The 21,041-nt window shown below is 43.9% G+C and overlaps 1 protein-coding gene across 1 annotated transcript in view; it reads right to left on the minus strand.

Moving 5' to 3' along the window:
• Positions 1-21,041, minus strand: part of LOC121537666 (protein TANC1-like) — a 45,770-nt gene that overhangs the window by 23,558 nt on the left and 1,171 nt on the right. Inside the window, exons 2-8 of the mRNA XM_045206944.1 lie at positions 18,462-18,680; positions 17,257-17,346; positions 12,015-12,151; positions 10,946-10,966; positions 10,748-10,868; positions 9,555-9,836; positions 364-477 (exon numbers count right to left, since the gene is read on the minus strand). Of these exons, the coding sequence (XP_045062879.1) occupies positions 364-477; positions 9,555-9,836; positions 10,748-10,868; positions 10,946-10,966; positions 12,015-12,151; positions 17,257-17,346; positions 18,462-18,680 (984 nt within the window). The remainder of the gene's footprint in view (positions 1-363; positions 478-9,554; positions 9,837-10,747; positions 10,869-10,945; positions 10,967-12,014; positions 12,152-17,256; positions 17,347-18,461; positions 18,681-21,041) is intronic.

A 21,041-nucleotide genomic window follows, 5' to 3' on the forward strand; every position in this document is an offset into this window, starting at 1 on the left:
TCATGGCAAAATGTGTAGAATTTTAGGAAATTGGCTGTAATATTGCACATTTTTCAATCCGCCCCATGGCAAAACGAGTAGAATTGAATGAAATGAGTTATAAAATTCCACAAATTTCTCTCCGCACCATGGTAAAATGTGTAGAATTGCAGAAAATATAATTTAAAACTCCTCCGTCAAGAGGGGGGGCACTAAAAGGTTTTGCCTGTGAGGTGGGGAGGGGGCCCAAAAGGCTAGTGCCGGCCCTGCACACACACACATACCTGCATAAATGCCTGCATGCACGCATACACACACACACAAACACAACAAACCCACCCCCCCCACACACACACAGAAACACAAACACAAACAGTACCATACCTTTGGTGTCCCTTCCCCCTGTGCTGTTCCAGGGCTGTTTGATGGAGCTTCGCTGGGGAGCACTCCGTTGATCATCCAGGTAGCTCAGATCCTCCAGCTTAGTGGAACTAGTGGCTGCAGGGGAAGACATGAGAGACAGAAGGAAGGAGAAGAGAAGTAGAGAAGTAGAAAATAAAGAATGAGGGAAAGCAGGAAAGAGAGCTTTTATAGAGAGTTGTTTCTTTCATTTTGCCTTCAAGGTAGAACATCTTAAACATTTGGGAATAAAATGAACAAAGCCCTTTTTGGCCAAACAGTGTAACTATGGAGCTCGGTCTCCATTTCAACATACTGTTCTCCAATCTCAAGCTAATGCCGGGCGGACACTACACGTTTTTAACCCGATCTATGGCCTCCCGATCAGCTCCCGGCACATTTTTCAAAATCGGAGGAAATCGGAGCAAAGCCAGAGTAAAACGTAACGCTGCAGCCAGTAAATTGTAAGCACACACCCGATTTGAGGTTGATTGCTCTCATGGGCACTTACGGCGTAAGTGAGGTAGTTGAAGAGATCCTTTATAGTTCTAAGTAGCTGATTGGCTGACGGTGAGACATGCCTCAAATCAGCCATTATAGCCAAGCGTGAGCAGTGCTAAGAGCAGATGCGAGGCATGTCTCACCGTCAGCCAATCAGCTACTCAGAACTATAAAGGTTCTCTTCAACTACCTCACAAGTTCATCACAATGGCACTAAAGTTATGACATAAACCCTCAATTCAAGCCCTGGTTTTAACTTAACACACCAAGCCCTTCACTGACACAGAGATATTTAAGGAGTGCATGGTGACTGAAGGAGTTGACCGACAAATTAATTTAGTTTGTCAAACAGGTAGGCCTACCTCTTATTTCTTAAATAGGAAGAAATTGGTTTTCAACACAAAGCCTCTTGTTTTTAGTAAAGTCAAATTAAAATTAAGACTTTAAATTAATTAGTTTTTCTCGAATTAGCCTACTTTCAGCACCCATGCGCTGTCCATCTCAGATTGATTGTGCCGCAGCTGCTGCTTCAATGTAATGTAATGTAAATTATGTAAGTTATGAAAGTTTCTCGAATCTAGCTTATTGTGAGGTCAATAACTCTTAATCAGCTTAATCATGGGCAACGAAACATTTTTGTTTTTCATTAAATCAATTATAGCAGTAGCAAGCTATCAAAGTTGACCTCCGGTCCTCCTCATCTTCGCGCTCTCCCTCACATCAGTAGTCTGCACGCACAGATGCTGTGCTCCTTGTATGTGCATTATGGTTCCTCGGTTGCCATGTTGATTTCCTTACTAGCTCTACACATACGCAAACCTGACCACCAAATGGCCCGATTTTTTTTACTGCCATGGAGGTGCTGCCAAGAGTATGTACTATACCGATTACTAGGTCATTTACTTAGCAAGTTTACTTTTGAGTGTGCATGAGCTTGAGGTGATGTGTGTGTGTGTGTGTGTGTGTGTGTGTGTGTGTGTGTGTGTGTGTGCATCCCACAATCGTGGCTATAGGGTGGTGTTAATAGGGAGGATGGAATCTTAAGCTATAACATAAAATAATATCTGTTTTGCTAAATGTCGATTTTCTACTGCCGGTTGCTTTGTCAAAGGTAGCTATCGTTTTGGAGGAAGTGCCTACATTATTCCGCATACTATCCGTCTAATGTGAAAGGAATTAAGGTATTCTGAAAAAAATGAACACAAACACAAAAGTGATATAGTACAACTGAGGCAAAGGGTTAGAACTGCTTAGTGCTGCTAAACTGGTTGTAAGTGGCACTTTGTGCTCTTTTCAAGGGACCGGTCCAAACTGCTTAGGGGTCCTAGGATCCATGTGTACGGGGGTGGTCTGCCAGTCACAGGGACGACATCCCTACCTGGGATGGGGGGAGTTATTTTCGGGAGGGAAATTGGAGGACAACTGGAGGTCTACTTAGTCTGTTGGAGCTACAGTATGTTTAGCAGTGCATCTATCATGGTGCAGCTACGTGGATAATGGACAGGTATTGATTCTGGTGGTACTGGTAAGTATGGATAAATACATGTATTTCAAAAAAGTGGTAAGGATAGTGATAAGTATCTCATAATGTAACCCATCATGGTAATTGATTAATTGAATTACAGCTAACTATATTTCTAATGGTTTGGCTGATAATAGGAAAATAAGAGAAGAATTACCATTTTTATTGTTTACAGGAAACTCATTCAATATCTTCTGATGAAGTGGCCTGTGATAAAAGAGTGGTATGGTAAAATCTATTTCTGTCATGGGCTAAGGAATTCAAAAGGTGTTATGATCCTACTGAAAAACAATCTAGATCTTGAGGTGCAAGCCGTTAAAATGGATCCTCAAGGAAGATGGATTGCTTTGAATATACCACTTGATGATAAACAGATGTGGCTCATAAATCTATATGGACCGAATAATGACAATCCAAACTTTTTTGAGAAAATGTATAATAATCTAATTAGTCTCCAAGATACAAATAATTATATTATAATGTTAGAGGGACTACAATACAGTTTTATGTACATCAATACACCGTAAAGGCAATCATACTACCAACTATCACCCTCTGGCGCGCAAAGAGATCACAAATATTATGGACGTTGGAATTGACTGATATTTGGAAGCTTAAAAACCCCGACCTTGTAAAATATACTTGGAGGAGGCTTAATCAAGCTAGCCGGATTGATTATTTTTGGTATCCTTTTCTATAGAGCCAAAAGTGAATAAAATATTGATTGAGGATCGAATGCGATCAGACCATCAACTTATATCCCTCCAGGTAATTATGACAGACTTTCCACGAGGACAGGGATATTGGAAATTGAACCAGGGTTTATTGACAGATAGTACTTTCTAAACAAAAATGAAGGAATTCATAACAGATTTCTTCAGGCACAATACATGTTCAGCGGACCCACTTATCGTATGCCTTTAAATGTGCTTTTACTTTTTGTAAAAATTAGCCCCTTTTTGCGGTATCCAATTGGTAGTTACAGTCTTGTCCCATCGCTACAACTCCCGTACAGACATGGGAGAGGCGAAGGTCGAGAGTCGTGCGTCCTCCGAAACACGACCCAACCTAGCCGCACTGCTTCTTGACACGGTGCCCGCTTAACCAGGAAGCCAGCCGCACCAATGTGCCGGAGGAAACGCCGTACACCTGGCGACTGAGTCAGCATGCAATGCGCCCGGCCCGCCACAGGAGTCACTAGTGCGCGATGGGACAAGGACATCCCTGCCAGCCAAACCCTCCCCTACCCTGGGCGGCGCTGGGCCAATTGTGCGCCACCTCATGGGTTACAGAGCCTGGAATCGAACCAGGATCTCTAGTGGCACAGATAGCACTGCGATGCAGTACCTTCGAAATGTTTTAAATTTTTGTAATTTAGGAGACGCTCTTATCCAGAGCGACTTACAGTTAGTGAGTGCATACATTTTCATACTGGCCCCCCTGTGGGAAACGAACCCACAACTTTGGCGTTGCAAGCGCCATGCTCTACCAACTGAGCTACAGGGGACCACTGGGCCACTCGGGAGGCCCTAAATGTTTAGAGGCCACTCAATTCAGTTTTCAGCCCCAAAACTAAAATGGTTTGGGTCAGTGGAGACACAACTTACATCAGAAATAGAAAAACTTACATTACACATCAATGATGATGATAAATGTACTACTGAAGCACTGAATAATGTAGATGCAAAACAAAAGGAGAAACTTATTTAGGAAAGATCGGGCTTCATTTATTTTAAAAAAACCGGAGCAAATTGGATGGAGAACAGAGAAAGTTTTTCTTAAACCTTCAACATAGAAACACGACCAGAAAGAACCTACAGAAAATAGTTACAAACAATGGAGAAATCCTTATCTCACCAAAGGAGATTTTTAAATGAAGAAGTAAAATATTTTAAACAAATGTTCTTGTCAAGTTCTTCCAAACTCAATTGACGATGAGTTTTGTGAAATCCTTGTCCCAAAAAATAATGTTAAACTATCTGTGACACGTAAAAACTCTTGTGATGGCCTAATTACACAGGACGAACTACGGTTGGCGATTGATTCCTTTCAGACGGGGAAAACCCCTGGCCTCGATGGCATTCCAATAGAGATATATCAAACTTTTTATGAACTACTGAAAGATCCATTACTATCATTTTTGTATTACTTGTATATACTGTAAATGGCAAACTATCGGACACACAAAAAGAGGGACTGATCTCTCTCCTACTGAAGCAGGAGCCAGGGGGCAGTACAAAGACCCAGTATCTCAGTCCCTTCAATGTTGCGATGCAAAAATATTGGCCAAATGTAATGCTCATAGAATTAAAAAGGCCCTACCGGACATTATTCATCACAATCAGACGGGATTCTTAAAAGGAAGATATATAGGAGATAACATTAGACAACTACTAGAAATTATTGAAAACTATGAGAATACAGGGAAACCAGGTATAATCTTTATAGCAGATTTTAAGAAAGCCTTCGATACAGTACATCTAGAATCAGTGTATAAGTGGCTAGATTTCTTTCAACTTTCGAGAATCTCTCATAAGATCGGTAAACATCATGTACAACAACCCTTTATGTAAAATATAAATAATGGTTACTTCTCTGAAAATGCTGAGCTGTCAAGAGTTGTAAAACAAGGTTGCACTCTATCACCATACCTGTTTATTGTTATCAATCCAAATGATAACATTAAGGGGCTAAAAATGAATGGTTTAGAGACAAAAGTATCAATGACCGATGATTCAAGTACCTTATTGAGGACCTGGATAATTTCTCCAGTTTCTCTGGCCTAAAACCCAACTATGACAAGTGAACATTTCCCGGAAAAGTCAAACGATCTTGCAACTATTAACTTTGATAGAAAATAGATAGGATCTTGAAACCGTGGCAAGGGAAACACCTGTCCATCTACGGGAAAATTACTCTTGATTAATTCCCTATTGATATTGCAGTTTACGTATCTATTCATGGCTCTACTGACTCCAGGAGAATAAAAGCTGACTCGTGAGAAAAAAATAATAATGTAGTCCTTAATGGCAAACCAGACCAAGTTAAACAGGCATATTTATATAACGAACATGAGTCTGGAGGGTTAAAACTATTAAATATTAAGAAATTAAACCTCTCACTTAAAACCTCCATTATACCGAAATGATATCTAAATTCAAACTGGTTTTCCAGCAGGCTACTAAGAGAAGCACACCCAATGTTCAAAAGGGGTCTCTTTGCCGTTATGCAGATTAAAACCAACCTTTTCCGGTGGATTGACAATGTTGGCTACAATTCCAATTTCATCCTCCAGAAGAGGCTGAACAAATATTACAGCAAATAGTATGGCTAAACTACAATGTAGTGATAGAGGAAAGAACAATTTTATTGGAAAAAAATTATAAGAAAGGTATCATGTTTATGAATGACAAAGTAAGGACAGTTAAAATTTGTCACACAAGCAATTAACAAAGGTGTATGGAGATGTATGCTCAATACAAAAGTTTAACCAACTCATCGCAGCTCAATGCCACAAAAATGCAAGGGGCAATTACTCAAAAGAGAAAGGAATGAATTAGTTTGTCTGCCGCCAATCAAAAACCATGCATGGCTTAAAATCACTAGTATAAATCGTATCACTTTCACTTAAAAGTCGAGAGGTTTGACAACTATACTGCATCAAATTCAAGATCATTGGGAAGATATTTTTGAAGTCCCAATAACATGGCATCGGGTTTATGAACTGATATACAAAACAACATTCGACGCATCAATCTGTTCTTTTCAATTTAAACTATTATATAACATTTTCGCCACAAAAATGATGCTCAATATATGGGGCATTGAACAGTCAGCCCTGTGCAGACTGCAACGAAGAAACAAAATCAATAGATTATCTATTTTGGTACTGTCCATCGGCGGCTCGCTTTTGGAGTCAGGTCCAGGAGTGGTTGTTGTTGTCATAATGTCTGTTTTCAGATGGACCCACAAACAGTACTGTTAGGAGATCTGAAAAACCACGATCAATCAGTGGGAAATATGATTATACTCTTAGTTAAAGTATTTATTTTTAGGACAATATCGGTAGAAATTGTACAAATAGAGAGGTTCAAGACCCTCATAAGACATCACAGTAAAATACAAGGATGTATTGCAAAAGGAAATAGTAAAATGGTAATATACTGGGAAAGATGGGCTAGTCTGTTGACATCTGAGGGTTGGAATTAAGATTAGAGGGATTGGTTGACTTGACGATGCACTTGGAGTCCAGTACAAATGGGAGGAGTTCTATATGTATATACAGTATATATAATTCTTATGTTTTCCACCAGGTCCTCCAACCAGGGGAGAGGGCAGAAATAATGCATAGGTCAACAGCATACCAAAAATATCCCCCTGGGCAGTGATTGGGGACATTTCCCTGTGTAAGGTGCCGTCTTTCGGCTGGGACGTTAAACAGGTGTCCTGACTCTCTGTGGTCACTAAAGATCCCATGGCACTTATCATAAGAGTAGAGGGTGCTAACCCCGGTGTCCTGTAGTGTATTTCAGCCTTAAGGGAGAGCGATTTTAGACTCTTTTCCTTGAGTAAATGGGAAACAATTCGGTCATAGTTCTTCCCTTATGCTGCCTATGTTTTGTGACGTCAAATATTCTGGAGAAAGACACTCAAGGATAAAACACAAAGACACACACTGCAGCTGCAGCACACACTCACTTTCTCTGCTTCTCTCTCTTTCTCTCTCATTTGCTCACTCTTCAACAACTCAGTAAAATGGGTGTTTACCACTAGATCAGTGTTGTATGGTGATGATGAGCTAAGTGAATCCTCATCCAGCCTGGGATATTAACAGCTCACTACAGGTCAGGAACATAGCCAGGTCCAGAGACCAGCTCCAATTACCCCTGTTCTGTAGCAGAATGTTGTGTTTGTAAGGACCAGCCCGTTTAACATGTACACCAACATGAGACATTCACACTGGACATTCACACTGGCTCTGTAGAACATGATGTCTTCCATCCTTATTCACTAGTTCTCTCTGCTCTGCTCCACCAGGCCTAGTTCTCTCTACTCTGCTCCACCAGGCCTAGTTCTCTCTACTCTGCTCCACCAGGCCTAGTTCTCTCTGCTCTGCTCCACCAGGCCTAGTTCTCTCTGCTCTGCTCCACCAGGCCTAGTTCTCTCTGCTCTGCTCCACCAGGCCTAGTTCTCTCTGCTCTGAGTGAGTGAGAGGAGATCCAATAGAAGTGGCTTATGAATTCAAGCCTGGCAGAAGCAGCTAACTAGATTACAGTAATTTCCTATGGGAAACGATCTGCTTGTAGGGGTCTGGATGTGATATAGCAGTACAGTAATATCTGGATAGGGAGGCTGTAGATTGATGTATGCAGATGTTCTGTCTGTGTGTGTGTGTGTGCACATAAGTGTGTGCATGTGCGTTCAATGAATCTGCAGTAACTGTGGTATAGTAGCTAGGACCAGAGCTAGATGGGCTTGAGGCTTATAGGGGCATGGTGGAGTTCAAGTTAATCACCGTATTTGTAGTAAAGCTGTGATTGAAGCATCTCAAAGGTATTTAATACCGCCTTTTGTTCCGCGTGGCAAGGCAAAGAACTATGGCTGTCATGATCAAGCCATACTACGAACTCAGCGGCCGTCCACTCGCTCTCTCTCTCTCTCTCTCTCTCTCTCTCTCTCTCTCTCTCTCTCTCTCTCTCTCTCTCTCTCTCTCTCTCTCTCTCTCATTCATTCATTCATTCATTCATTCATTCCAGACTGATCTCTACACCTTATACAGTATATCAATCCTTAGTGCGCGGCCTAGCCTCCTGTACTACAGTGTAATCTGGCATTCCAAGACACCTTTAATCCCCTGAGAGTGGAATCACACGGGGAATGTCACGTTGCTCTGCTCTGTGACACGTACTGCACAGCTCACAGGACAGGCGTGGAAGTTGACCAGGGAATTACCCGTATGGCGCTAAACTTCACCTCACCCACTGGAACACCATGTTACAACCCCTACATCACCCCCATCATGTCCAATCTAGTGGTGAGTCACACCTGGATCTTGGAGAATGTGGTTGGAGGCTGGGCCAGGCTATTGTTCATCGTTAGAACCATTGAGCTGAGAGATACAGAGATACACTACAATTTTCCACAATCTTCCACCTCGAATACATGTTGGTTGGTATAATAATAATCTTAGAGCACTATGACCAAAGTTATAGTGGCAGTTGAATGGCAAGTGCTTTCTGGAGGTGGAGAGGGTCTGCTCTCTTTCAATGGCACCACAGGAATACTGACATTCTATTCATACACAGTGCCACTTAACTCTCAAGCTATACTGAAATCAGCAGGCATACGTGGGACTAACACAACATCTATCCTTGGACCATAACAGCACAGTAACATGGGCTTTGAAAGAAACCAAACATGTCCTGTGTTACTCCCATCTCTCTTTTTCCCATCACAACCTCAAAGTGAGGTCTATTTAAACAAATAATACTATGCATGCTCATTTCAAGTTATTAAAGTTATTCTCGAGCAGCATCCCCAACAACAGTAGAAGAGTCTGTCAGGCATTTCACTGGATCCACTCCCTGGAGAGACCGTTTCCCCCGCTCTCCAAATCTAACGAAGGAAAAGTTGTCTCTTGTTCTCTCAAACACAGAAGAGAAACAGATGTAGGATAACAACGTAAATCCTCTTGGAATACTGTAGCTGGTAGCTTTCACCGTCTTCATCCTCCAGTGGTTTAATCCTGTATCTGTCCTCATCTAATGATAGAAACTAGACAGAAAGCAGCTCTGTCTAATGGCTCTCCCACATCACAGAAACCACATGGTCAGAAAAGCTACAGCTGCAGCTGTTTTAGCTATACAAATGAATGGAGGAAAGAGAGCTTTACCACAAAACCGATTGGTTCTAGACACCTGGTCAAGGTAGAGCTGTTCACTTGTCTTTCATGGCTTCCTTTCCTCATCTCCTTTCCTCATCTCCTTTCCCTCATCACCACTAAAAGGTAAAAGGACTGGATAGATCTCCAACATACTGCTTTCATCTATCATGCACTGCTAGGCCAGTAATCATAGTGGAAAGGACACAAGGAAAGGAGACTAGCTGAGACTATTGAGACACTACCAGTCAGAGGCATGAGATGGTCACTCACCTGCCACAGAGTTAGGGCGAGGCATCACCAGAGAAGAAGTGCTGTGTGTGTGGCGTTGTGGGAGGGGCCTCTTGGCTGGGGGTGGAGTTTTGGGTTCCCCTTGGATGGTGATTTCAGACCTGGGCGGGGCCTCGCTGGGCCCTGGCAGGTCGTCCTTGGCGACAGGAGGGCAGGAGTCGCCTCGGTGCCCGCCCTGCCCAGCGCCCCTCCAGCTGCCGTCTTTGCTCAGATCCAGAGTGGAGCCACCGCGATCCTCATTCTCAGAAGAGCTGGTGATGGTAGCTGATGCACAGAGGGAGTAGACAGGGGTAAGGTGAATACAAACAACAAAACCTAACTGTTGACTAAGTGCCTTTGGGATGAGATCAAGTTAGGATTAGTTGTCATTTAGGATGAGATCAAACTCTGCTTCAGTTCACTTTAGTTTTCCAGTCTGGTACGTTATTGGCAGTGACACTGTCCTGAGTTAAAGAGTAAGAGGCAGATCATCAATCACATCAACAGGGGAGAGTCATCAGTCACACATCGACATCATCACAATCAAATGCTTGTACTGTGCACCCCTTGCCCTTTTGTATTTACCTATAAATAAAAGCTCTATTTAGGGAGAAATGTGTCCTATTTTAGAAAGTCCAGACCCATACGCAGCAAAGACAGCAACGTCCCAGTTTTGTCAAGAGGGAACTGAAGCCTCGAGACTAAAGCGGCACAGGCAAGAAGAGAGAGAGAGTAGGGGTGGGAGATAGAAAGCCTTGACTGAGAACTCAAAGCAAGGTGAAACAATTATCATCAATCTCTATTTCTTCAGTCAGTGCTGAGGCCCTTATCTTAGTCAGGATTATTGACAATGTGAGCAATGAGATATATTATTGAGATATATTGATGACCAATGGAAGGATCAGATGGTGTTTTTTTCCTCCCATATAGATCTCTCAATCGTGTGCACTTATCCATTATTTCTCAGGAGGTGAGAAGAAAATACCTGAATTTAAATGGATCCAACTATGGGCCCCGTGTAGCTCAGTTGGTAGAGCATGGCGCTTGCAACGCCAGGGTTGTGGGTTCAATTCCCACGGGGGGCCAGTATGAAAAAATAAAAATAAAATATATATATATATGCACTCACTAACTGTAAGTTGCTCTGGATAAGAGTGTCTGCTAAAATGTGATGATGGTGTATATAAGCCACTCACCTATGATTCCACTATCCTGGCTCTCCAGTGTGGAGCTGGGGCTCTGGCAGGGACTGGGGCTGAGGAGGGTCCCACCTGGGCTGGGATTGGGGAGACAGGGGGGGATGGCCCCCCGGTACTGCTACTACCCAGGGTGGAGCAGGGGCTGTCTGAGCATGGAGACGTAGTGCTGCAGGTCAATGTGGAGCACGGGCTCACCGCCTGGCCAGACACATTACACTAGTGGGAGAGAGAAGAGGAGAGGGGGGAGTAGGAGACATCAGTCAGGTAGAAAGGGAGGAGAGATGGATAGAAAGGTTGGAAAGAGAAGAGAGAAAGAGTGCAGAGAAAAGAGAGACAGAGGTGTTTTATTTAAAGCTCTATCTATGGACAAGTATTATCAGAGGTATAGACCCTGTTGGCCCCCTTTCCAGCTGTCCCCAGGTTAATGCATGATATTTAGGTCATTGTATATAAGTGTGTGTGTGTGTGTGTGTGTGTGAGTCAATGTCCCCCTCCTCCTCCCAATGTCCCCAAACCCCAATATCTGCATCCTTCTTCATATGTCTCCAACATATGTCTCCAACAACGCCCTAACCCTACATTTCCTAGATCCTATATGTCTCCACTCACCCCAGCAACCAGCGTTTCTGACGAAAAGACGAATCAGCTCAGTGCTACTCCCACCTTACCACCCCATCATTTATCTTAACCAGGACACGGTACACTGCTCACAGCCGACACGTTGTCTCCCTAAAACTGGCTATATCTGGAGCTCAGGTGGAGGAAGGAGGTTAGGAAAGTGGGGCAACGCTCTAATGGTGGTAGAATGATACAGCACAGTATATAAACCTCCTGCAGGCTCAACAGCATATGTCGAGCCAATGCATCAAGATTAAAAGATATTCAACTCACATCACCTTACATACACATTCCATAAAGAAAATTCCATTACAGTATATGCTTTCAAATATTAACTCAAGAGTGCCTCGGATTTAGTTTTTCAACTGGTAATTTGCCCTCAAAGTTGTAGTTTCTAAAATTGCAGCTTCTAAACAAAAACAAACTCTCAATCTTGATTATCATACAGAGCATTGCCTTTCAATCTAATTAAAGAAACCATACAAAAATTCCTCACTTCAACCATCTGCAAAAAACAACATTTTCACATTCACATCTGAAAAGAAAACATATGAGCCTCCTTTCCATATTTCTGACATCTGACTTTCTCAGTCACTCTCACTCCTTCCTTCTACCCATCCTTCCCACCATCTTTCATTTCACATACCTTCTTTTCCCTCCGGTCCTCCATGGGGGTGCTAGGCGAGGCTGGGGTCCCTTCTCCCAGTAAGAAGCCCAGCCTGGTCATCAGTTCCTGGGTTGAGAAGGAGGAGGAGGAGCTGGGCTGGAGCTCCGCGTGCAGCTCTGGAGGACAGATGGAGAGAGATGACAGACGAGCGGATCTCTGTGAGCAGCACGACACAACCACACCAAACACACACACCGTTCTGTAGCCCAGCCCAGTTCAGCTCAGTCCAGCTCAGTTCCTCCCTCCTGCCTTTCCTCCTACCTGGCTATGTCGATTGGATGGAGGATAATGTATACTATGCCAAATGGAGGAGAGGTTAATGTATGCATCCACAGGTCAGCAGCAGCAGCAGCAGCGCTGGTCGGCCTCATTACCGATGAAGAGGCTGTGGCTTTCTCAGTCCCTGGCTGCACGACTGAGGCAGCTCTGTGTGTGTGTGTGTGTGCATATGTGTGTGTGTGTGTGTGTGCATATGTGTATGTGTGTGTGCCTGCTCAGCGCTCCCGGTTGGTTAGGAGACAGGCGTAGAATCTCAATGAGCTCAGCTCAGCCCTGGTCTCCAGCAGAGGGTAGGCGCCTTTGCACCGCCTCCACTGCTGTCTCTGGCACTGGCTGCCCCGCCCGGACAGATTGGCTGAGATGAGCAATATGGTGCGTCGATACATCACTGAGACGGGCCTGATGCCATGACCTTTCACCTCTAGGTCATCTACACCACTGTACAGATGCAGAGGAGGATGAGGAGAGGGTGTTCAATACGGCACCTCTATATCCTGTTTACATACAATAGTGAGTTGGAAAATATGATGATGTCTAGGAAACAGAGCTACTATTGGGAGAGATAAGGAGGAAGGGAAGGAATGTGGGAGGGCAGATACACAGCTTGTTAGTTGTTAGGTACTCACAACCCTTCTGGGGTTAGACACCTTCTCATCCATCTTTCCCCTCAATCCCTCTTGGAAAAAAGGGTTCAAAAAGGTGAACCCTTTTTTGTTCCAGGTAGAACCCTTTTTGGTTTCAGCTAGAACTCTTTTGGGTTCCATGTAGTTTTTACATGGAACCCAAAGTGGTTCTACCTGGAACCATAAACGGTTCTTCAAAGGGTTCTCCTATGGGGACAGCCGAAGAACCGTTTTAGGTTCTAGATAGCACCTTTTTTTAAAGAGTGTATCCCTCCATCAATGCATCCTCTCCATCCCTCTCCCCCTCTCTCAAGCCCTCAGGATCGCCCCATTCTTTCCTTCTCACTGTCGATATCCTCATCCCCGCCTCCACATAATCCATTGTTCTCTTATATGAACCATAGAAATGATGCAATACATAGTAAGCAAATAAGAGGAAACAGTCACCACCACCTCACTATTGCATATCTCTCCTCTCTTCTCCCCCTAAAGTCACAACTTCCTCCATCTCTCAGACAAGGGGTGATGATGAAACAAGCTGACTGGTTAGATGAAAGGCAGGCACCAGCACCTTTCCTACACAGCAGAGATCACATGCAGAGCTGTTAATCACAGACAGTGAGAGAGACAGAAGGATAAACAGACGCTTGGTGGCACACAGGGCTGGACTGTCTGCAAGAGATCTGACTCTGACTGGAGCTCCTGTACGTTCAGATAACCAGAGAAGAGTTCAATGTTTGATTCAAGGGTGTACATTACAAATGGGAAAGAAAAAGAGACTGTCAATGCCAGGATAGTTGGGTGCCATCTTGGATAGAAATCAAAACAGGATATGAACTGAACTAAACGAATCCTGTAATGTCACCCTCCATTATCCAGCTTAATGGAAGTAAAGTAGCAAACCAACCATAGTCACAGCAACTGTCACATAGCCCCCTTGTACATTAGCACTCTGATACATATTCTCTTTCTGTGAAAAACATGCACACTGGGTTGTGCAATAGACTGGGAGCTGGAGCACACTTGGTTCTGTCTGGCAGAAGGTTGTTCAATCAAATCTTAGCACGCTTCAACCCACTGGGCACAGACGTCAATTCAACGTCTATTTTTGATTTACATTTGGTTGGGTTGTCAACTCACGTGAATTCAATGTGAAATCAACAAAAAAAGTCACCATGACATCAAATCAAATCAAATTGTATTTGTCACATGTGCTGAATACAACAGGTGTAGACCTTACTGTGAAATGCTTACTTACAAGCCCTTAACCAACAATGCAGTTCAAGAAAGAGTTAAGAAAATGTTTACTAAATAAACTAAGGTAAAAAATAATAAAAAGTAACACAATAAAAATAACAATAACGAGGCTATATCCAGGGGGTACCGGTACCGAGTCAATGTTCGGGGGTACAGGTTAGTCGAGGTAATTTGTACATGTAGGTAGGGGTAAAGTAACTATGCATAGATAATAAACAGTGAGTAGCAGCAGTGTAAAAACAAGGGGGGGGGGGGCATTTCATTAATTGTTCAGCAGTCTTATGGTTTGGGGGTAGAAGCTGTTAAGGAGCCTTTTGGTCCTAGACTTGGCGCTATGGTACCGCTTGCCGTGGGGTAGCAGAGAGAAAAGTCTATGACTTGGGTGACTGGAGTCTTTGACAATTTTTTGGGCCTTCCTCTGACACCGCCTGGTATAGAGGTCCTGGATGGCAGGAAGCTTGGCCCCAGTGATGTACTGGGCTGTACGCACTACCCTCTGTAGCGCCTTACGGTCAGATGCCGAGCAGTTGCCACACCAGGCGGTGATGCAACCGGTCAGGATGCTCTCAATGATGCAGCTATAGAACTTTTTGAGGATCTGGGGACCCATGCCAAATCTTTTCAGTCTCCTGAGGGGGAAAAGGTGTTGTCGTGCCCTCTTCACGACGGTCTTGGTGTGTTTGGACCATGATAGATTTTTGGTGATGTGGAAACTCTCGACCCGCTCCACTACAGCCCCGTCGATGTTAATGGAGGCCTGTTCGGCCCGCCTTATCCTGTAATCCACGATCAGCTCCTTTGTCTTGCTCACATTGAGGGAGAGGTTGTTGTCCTGGTACCACACTGCCAGGTCTCTGACCTCCTCCCTATAGGCTGTCTCATCGTTGTCGGTGATCAGGCCTACCACTGTTGTGTCGTCAGCAAACTTAATGATGGTGTTGGAGTCGTGTTTGGCCATGCAGTTGTGGGTGAACAGGGAGTACAGGAGGGGACTAAGCACGCACCCCTGAGGGGCCCCAGTGTTGAGGATCAGTGTGGCAGGGCGGCCCGACCTGGGGGCGGCCCATCAGGAAGTCCAGGATCCAGTTGCAGAGGGAGGTGTTTAGTCCCAGGGTCCTTAACTTAGTGATGAGCTTTGTGGGCACTATGGTGTTGAACGCTGAGCTGTAGACATCAGATTAAGGTAAAAAATTGGGTGAAAAAAAGACTAAATTACGTTGATTACTTTTTGGAAATCCTAAATCCATTTTGGAAACCAGTGGAGGCTGCTGAGGGGAGGATGACTCATTATAATGGCAGGAATGGAGTCAATGGAATGGTATCAAACGTGGTTTCCATGTGGTTGATACCATTCCATTGACTCCATTCCAGCCATTACTATGAGCCGTCCTCCCCTCAGCAGCCTCCACAGGTGGAAACAACGTTGATTCAACCAGTTTTTGCCCAGTGGGAAGGCACTTTGGTCAAGCTGAGATGCACAAAAACTGAGAACAAGATCTGTCTCTGCACCCTCCGTCTCAAGGAAAAACACCTTCAAATTCTGGGAGAAATTCATTCCTCATCATTCTTATCCGACAGGAGCATTCTTGGTTTTTGTGCAAAAGAGAATGATGTGGCCTGTCAAAGTCATTACCAAAGTCAAAGTCATTACCAAAGTCAAAGTCATTACCAAAGTCAAAGTCATTACCAAACCCTACACTGAATACACTCAAATGTATTTTACAGTTATTCATTTCTAATCATTAATTTGTTTGAGTCTGCTAAGGTGGTTTTGAAAGGCAAACCTAATCATCTTATATGATGTTAAAATTATACCTCTGGTCCATTCAGGGTTCATTAAAATGCATAATGAGAAAAGCACATGGAGAAAACCAAATATGGAAAATGTCACATTGAAATGTATTGCAAATTACCACAAAAATGTTAATGAAATGGTTAGTAAATGTATAATATAATTATTTATGGTTACTTTACATTCATAATGGTTGTTGGAGATACATTATGGGTCTATGTGGGCAGTGGAAAATTGTGGTTACTGTTTAAAAAAAGCTGCCCTCAAATTACACAATTGTGGCTAAAACGAAACAAGACAAACTGAGAGGGAGGGAGGGAGATAGGGAGAGAGGGAGGGAGATAGGGAGAGAGGGAGGGAGAGAGGGAGGGAGAGAGGGAGGGAGGGAGAGAAGGAGAGAGAGAGGGAGGGAGGGAGGGAGAGAGGGAGGGAGGGAGGGAGAGAGGGAGAGAGGGAGGGAGAGAGGGAGGGAGAGAGGGAGGGAGAGAGGGAGAGAGGGAGGGAGGGAGAGAGGGAGAGAGGGAGGGAGGGAGGGAGGGAGAGAGAGAGAGAAAGAAAAACGAGAGATTGAGAATGCAATCTATCAGCCAGTGTCTCCATCCATTGCCTAAGTGACCAACTGATTTCCCACCTGAGGTTAGGAAGCTACAATCAGTGAATCTATGCATTCAGCTCTCCATGGTACTATTAGGAACAACACCTCATAACTAAAACAACCAGCCAATATTAAATGCTTATCAATAAAACCTTGTTCATCAATCTAACTCTGACCTCGGCATGACAAATTCCAGGAAGGTCTATTCAGGGGGTTCGGAATCTTTGCAACACACAGTAAACACACAGCACGCTGTCGCCGTTGGTTATGAAAAGCAGAGGGAGAAGAGCGGTGCTTGGCAACAAGAAAGCAGGAGGATGCTGGAGACAGGCTGCTCCGCCTCAGGACTAGCCCCTAGCCTCTCCACATAGACAGCTGTGCAGGGGATGGCTGGCATTTACACTGTTACCCTCAGCACAACTTAGGCAGGTCAATTAAACACATGCGCATGCACACATGCAGCCACACGCACAAATACGCTTGCACATACTGTACCAATAAATCAAGGAACTCAACATTTAAACAAAATTACGGAAGATTTGTTCTCTTCTCTCTATCTTCTGTACCTCTCTTTCCCTCCTTTTCCAAATGTACTGTACTGTTTATCATTCTCGCTCCCCTCCCTTTTTCTCATCTCTCATCCACAACTCCCTGTGCAGACACGCTCACACTCACCTCTCTGGGAACTCTTGCTGTTGTTTAGAGCGAAGACGAACGCATCTCCAGGAAAAGGACTCTCCACATACTCCAGCTTCCTGTACAGACCTTCGGTCAGAGCAACAGAGTGAGAGTGAGAGTGAGAGTGAGAGTGAGAGAGTGAGAGAGAGAGAGAGAGAGAGAGAGAGAGAGAGAGAGAGAGAGAGAGAGAGAGAGAGAGAGAGAGAGAGAGAGAGAGAGAGAGAGAGAGAGAGATGTAACTCTTCCAGATGGGATTTGCAGTGGGGAATTTGAATTTCTCCCACCAGCTGGATGGAGCCAGCATGAGCTCAGATACATGCAGTACAGTATAAACTAATCCATGTGATGATAGCAGCTAAAATTGTCAACGTGTGTGTGTGTGTGTGTTGAGGTAAAGGTCCACACTATTACTGTAAACTCAGAGCTTCAGCTTGATGCACACTGCACTGCCACCTAGTGTTACTCAGCTAGAATGCTGCAGACACGAACACTGAAGACATCTAAAAGCATAATCTTTCAAAAAAGGTAAACAGTTCCTTTCCAGAGATGCGCAGTGCGGGGCTGGGCACTTAGCAGAGGCACGCTGGGTCAGTGAGTAAGAAGTTGAACGGTAGAGAGCAGAAACCCAGTTACTACATAGGCCTGGCCTGCCACTAAGAAATCACGGCATGGTAGAAATACTCAAAAAACTAATGACATAAACTAAAGTGCCTATTTGCTTTCTAAACTTCCCCAGCCGTCAATCCTTGGAGATACTGTGAGTTGTTGTTATTGATGTACTGCATCCTGAACAGCATGTACATTTGACAATGAGATTTTAGCATAATCTACAATATTTCCCAGGGGAAATAAAGTGCTAGCTGTGTGAATAGCCCTTAATCAATCATTAGGCATGTACTGGCTGTGCTATAAACCCACTGGGCTTAAAAACCAGGCAGAGCAATCAGAACCTAATCTCTACAAAGAGCACACAAGAGCCTGTCAGAACCGTCGGGAGCTACAGAACAGAACATGTGATCAATATGCAATGAGCGGGACTCGTCGCTAGGCTAGCAACGAACATAGCAACAAGAACAAGATGACCTGCAAAAAAGAGAATGATGAAAGTATATTCATTTGTGTGTGTGTGTGTGTGTGTGTGTATGTATGTGTGCGTGTGTTCATTAGGAGAACAAAAGCCTGGTGGATGGCTGTTACAGTACCTGGGGACTTGATGCCCATATGTGAGGGCATTATGTAGGAGTGGCGAGGGACCAGGGGCGAGGAAGGCAGGGAGATGGACTCCCCCTTAGCCAGCTTTCCCCTCGGCCTGCCCCTTGAGGGGTGGGGGTGGTGGGAACGGCTAGGCTCCTGGTAGTTGGTCACCCAAGCACCAGCACCCCTTCGTTGGATACTGTGGCTGTGGTAATCAGCGACCACCGCTAGCGAGAGGAGGGGGAGATAGAGTGGGAAAGGTGAGACAGATTAAAGGGGTCGGAATAGAGGAGAGAGAGAGAGAGAGAGAGAGAGAGAGAGAGAGAGAGAGAGAGAGAGAGAGAGAGAGAGAGAGAGAGAGAGAGAGAGAGAGAGAGAGAGAGAGAGAGAGAGAGAGAGAGAGAGAGAGAGAGAGAGAGAGAGAGAGAGAGAGAGAGAGAGAGAGAGAGAGAGAGAGAGAGAGAGAGAGAGAGAGAGAGAGAGAGAGAGAGAGAGAGAGAGAGAGAGAGAGAGCAAATGAAACTGTAATCAATAATAGGGCCTATCAAAAGGGATAATCCACCCCAAAACACTAATTCCTATGATTAACAGTGTTAAATAACACTAATATGTGAAAACAATATTTTTTGTGAACAAATGTTTCATTTTGTGAAAATCGTAGTGGAAATCTGTTGCAGCTCAGGTCGACTACAAAACCCACAATGCAATGCTCTCTCTCTGGGCTGGCTGGCTAGTTAGCTAGCTAAGTAGCTAATTAGCAAACGTAGCTCCACACAATAATACCAAAGTCAGTATCAGCATGTGAAGTAGCTTGCTATCTGTAAAATCGCTTAAACAAACTGCACTATCAATTTAGGAGTCTATCTCACCGAGTTCAACTTGCAGTTCATCTCTGCCCAGTGAGTGCAGAGCATGTTGCTATGGCAACAATGGCCCTTTCCCACCTTTCCCACAGACAGGGCGCATTGTGGGATGGTACTTGAAGGAGAAACTGAGTTGAATCATTTGGTACACTGTTTAGATTGAGCACAGAAAAGCATTATGAAATGTGATAGTGTGTTACCCCCTATCTCCAATGACGAGAACCATGTGGCTATGACTCGTTACTACACGATTTCCTGATTTCACAGATGGACCACTTAGAATTAAATCTTGGGGAAACATCTTTTTTTACCCACTGATAGAACATAGGCTTTCACCAAATTTACAGGAGTTTAATAATGTGTATTTCTAGGGGTGGGTTATCCCTTTAAACAGGATCATCAAATACATGTTTTGGAGCAATAATATGTGCACGACATCCCTAGCATTATAGACCGGATCTATTCTTGAAGTCTAGTACAGGCTCTTTGAAGAGCGGACCACCTACTGGCAGCCCAGGTCTTTGAGGAAAGTATGTTCCACTTCTGTCTCCTCTCTATGCTAAATGTAATCACTGCACAGTTGCAATGATGTGCGGGTGCATTGCAGTTACTGGCTCCGCCTGATGCATAGAGTGTAATAATAACACAGTATTAACGGGGCTGGAGTAGTATGTAATGCTACAACAAAATCACATTAAAGCAGTCCATTGAAATGTTGCATGGTTTATACAGTAACCTCATTCCTGTGGAAGACAAGAAGGGAGACAGATGGTCATCTACGTTATATAATGTATTTGAACGACAATCTGCAAGGATACACAGAGCTAAAAAGCAGAATTTACAGGTTATGGACAAAGCCAGCATTACTAGGCAGGGAATTGCTATAACTTGATTATAAGTAGTTGTAAACTCAGGGCTCATAATCATGCTGCAAAGTTTCAATGCTCCTTCTCTGATCCCTCTGAGCGAGCCTCCAGGCCACACACACAGACCACAGCCTTATGGGAAACATATGCTGCTCATCATGTACCCATAGGCTTAGACCAGGGGTCGCCAATTACATTCAGCCGTGGGCCAATCTTTCCTTGAGCGGATGGTCGGGCGACCGGAAAATAGTTATAAATAATTTGTACACTGCAAATTGACCGCAGTAATCCCAAACAGATATAGTATTAAACAAAAAAAGAATAATTTCAAACTTTGATTACATTGGGATACGATCACATATGCTTCTATTTATACGTGGGAATACTTGGGAACAGATTTCCTACATTAAAATCACTTTGAGCTGATTTCCTGGTGATTTTACAGTTTAAAATGATTTCAAATGTACATGCCATTATTAGCATGGTAGACCACCTTTTGGACTAAATCTAATGATCTAGAAGCATTAATGGTAGATTTCATGGAAGATGGTAGATGAGACTGACACACTTCTTTGAGTTCTGTAGCTGGCCAACATTAGATGCATTAAATATTTCATGTGCAATATGTTCACTTTGTACCCATATATCTGCAGTGCGTTCTGATTTCGTCCAGACTTCTCTAGGGGTGAACACTCACGTTATGAGATACTGACAACACCCTTATTGTTACCTCACAGAATGGAGCTAGCTAGTAGCTACATAACTACTGGAAATAGGCACGACCCCACAGCGGAAGCACACGGAGCCCAGCATCAATCTGAATAATAGATTATAGCCTACCAAAATAAAGAGGGTTGAC

The sequence above is a fragment of the Coregonus clupeaformis genome, chromosome 24, assembly GCF_020615455.1.
Source record: "Coregonus clupeaformis isolate EN_2021a chromosome 24, ASM2061545v1, whole genome shotgun sequence".
In the NCBI taxonomy this organism is placed as follows: domain Eukaryota; kingdom Metazoa; phylum Chordata; class Actinopteri; order Salmoniformes; family Salmonidae; genus Coregonus; species Coregonus clupeaformis.